The following is a 2234-nucleotide window of genomic DNA, read 5'->3' on the forward strand; positions in this document are numbered from 1 at the left end:
CCCAGGCACTCGTACCCCCACAGCAGTGGCCTGTGGGCTGGAGGGAACTCACCCCAACAGCACAGACCAGCACCGATGCTGGATCGGCCCCTCCTCACCCTTGTCCTGCGAGGATGCTCGACGGCCCCTTTGGCTCGGTGAGGGGGTGAGGGTGGGGAGTGCCTGGCCGGATCCCGTCCCCTCCCTCCCGGCTCCTCACCTTCTCCACGATGAGGTCGTAGAGGAGCGTCACCACACGGACGTGGAGGGTCTCCATCCCCTTCTGCCTGAAGAGGCTCCTGAGGACCTGGAGTCCGCCCAGCTTGAGGAACTGCTGCTGGGCGTAGGGGAAGTGTCTCAGCATGGAGGACAGTGCAAAGAGAGCCTGGCAGGGAGAGAGGTCCATCAGCATGGTGGCCACGGCTGCCACCTCTCTTCGTGGCATCCCATGGGGACAAGAGAAATGCTCCAAACCAATTGTGCAGAGCTCCCCAGCATATGCATTCAAACCTCTCCTCGCTGAGCGGCGTCTTTTCTCCTGATCCTAACCCTCCCTGGCGCTGCGAGGCTGCCCGAACCTGGGTGACTTCCACCCAAGCTCCAACCCAGACTGTCACCACGTTTGCTAGAAAAATACCCTTGAATCCTGTGTTCAGTTTTGGGCCCCTCACGACAAGAAGGACATTGAGGTGCTGGAGCGTGTCCAGAGAAGGGCAACGGAGCTGGTGAAGGGCCTGGAGCACAAGTCTGATGGGGAGAGGCTGAGGGAACTGGGGCTGTTTAGCCTGGAGAAGAGGAGGCTGAGGGGAGACCTCATCGCGCTCTACAACTACCTGAAAGGAGGTTGTAGCGAGGTGGGGGTCGGTCTCTTCTCCCAAGTAACCAGCGATAGGACGAGAGGAAATGGCCTCAAGTTGCGCCAAGGAAGGTTTAGACTGGACATTAGGAAAAACTTCTTTCCTGAAAGAGTGGTCAGGCCTTGGAACAGGCTGCCCAGGGAAGTGGTGGAGTCACCATCCCTAGAGGTATTTAAAAGACATGTAGATGAGGCGCTTAGGGACATGGTTTAGTGGGCATGGGGGTGTTGGGTTGACGGTTGGACTTGATGATCTTAGAGGTCTTTTCCAACCTTAATGATTCTATGATAATAACCCAGAGGGACCCGTGGCCAGCACTCAAACAGACCCAACGCCATCGCTTCTCCTTGCAGTTTGTCCCCACTGGTCCCCAGTACAGAGCCCGGCTATGGGCTAAGGATGGGGCGAAGGAGGTCCAGCTCTGCTCAGCAGAGCCCAATCCCCTCGAGATGATTTGGACGCCTGGGGAACACCCTCTCCCTCACACATATGCGGCTGGAGGACAAGACCATGTTTCCCAGGACGCAGCCCCAAAACAGGGTCTGTCATGGTGCAGCATCACGCACCGCCAGCGAGAGACACCAGCACGCCTGCATTTGCCTCCTGGGCCTTGAGTGGCATGGGGTTAACACTGAGGAGGCAATTAGGGGCCAACTGGCTGAATCTCACACTCGTCTGGTTTTGACAACGGCGGTTTGCAGAGGGGATGGGCTGCCGCCGCCCGGGGCAGGGCTGCCGCCCGAGCGGGTACAGGCATGCTCATCGGGGTGCCTGCCAGCGAGGTGGACCGTGCAACCCCGTTCTCTGCCGACAGATCTGAGCTGACAGCCATGTCGTCCCCAGTCCCATTTGTTTCTATTTTCCATCTTCCGAGTTGCCGCTGGTGAATCGGAGGATGTTTCCGTCTCCTTTTTTAACCATAGGCCAAAGGACGGGGGAGGCAAGAAATGCACTTTTGGCCTCGCTGCTGCACACCGCTGCGAGCATCGGGGCGGAAAACTCACCGGCGCGGGAGCCGTGGGCTGCTGCCCCGTGCGGGAAGGGGTTGGGGCACCGACCTGTCCTTGGGATCCTGGCCTGGAGAGAGACCGGAGACCATATGCAGCATGGGAACTGGAAATTAAAAGCCTCTGTCCTCCTGAAAAAGGTGGTTCAACCCTCGGAGGCTCTCGTAAGGCCGCATGTGAATGTGGACAACACTGAGCTCATCCCTCTCGCTCTTCTCCAGGGGCTGCCAGTGGGACACATTCAGGCTCACTGGAAAGAATTGTCCCGCGCCCACCACCCAGGGGTTCAAGCGATGCTGGTGAGGGCCTCTGCATGCCCAGCCATCCCTCTGCACCCCAAAACGAGCTCCAGATTGAGCCACCACACTCCTGGGAGGAGTTTGTGAAAGTG

At 58.7% G+C, this 2234-nt stretch overlaps 1 protein-coding gene across 1 annotated transcript in view; it reads right to left on the reverse strand.

Annotated features, from left to right (window-relative positions):
- Positions 1-199: 199 nt before the first annotated feature.
- The window catches only part of SIL1 (SIL1 nucleotide exchange factor), a gene marked incomplete at its 3' end in the record, with an annotated part of 74205 nt that continues 72170 nt past the window's right edge, over positions 200-2234 (reverse strand). Inside the window, exon 8 of the mRNA XM_009574213.1 lies at positions 200-364. Within this exon, the coding sequence (XP_009572508.1) occupies positions 200-364 (165 nt within the window). The remainder of the gene's footprint in view (positions 365-2234) is intronic.

The sequence above is a fragment of the Fulmarus glacialis genome, unplaced genomic scaffold (genome assembly GCF_000690835.1).
Source record: "Fulmarus glacialis isolate BGI_N327 unplaced genomic scaffold, ASM69083v1 scaffold2653, whole genome shotgun sequence".
NCBI lineage: Eukaryota > Metazoa > Chordata > Aves > Procellariiformes > Procellariidae > Fulmarus > Fulmarus glacialis.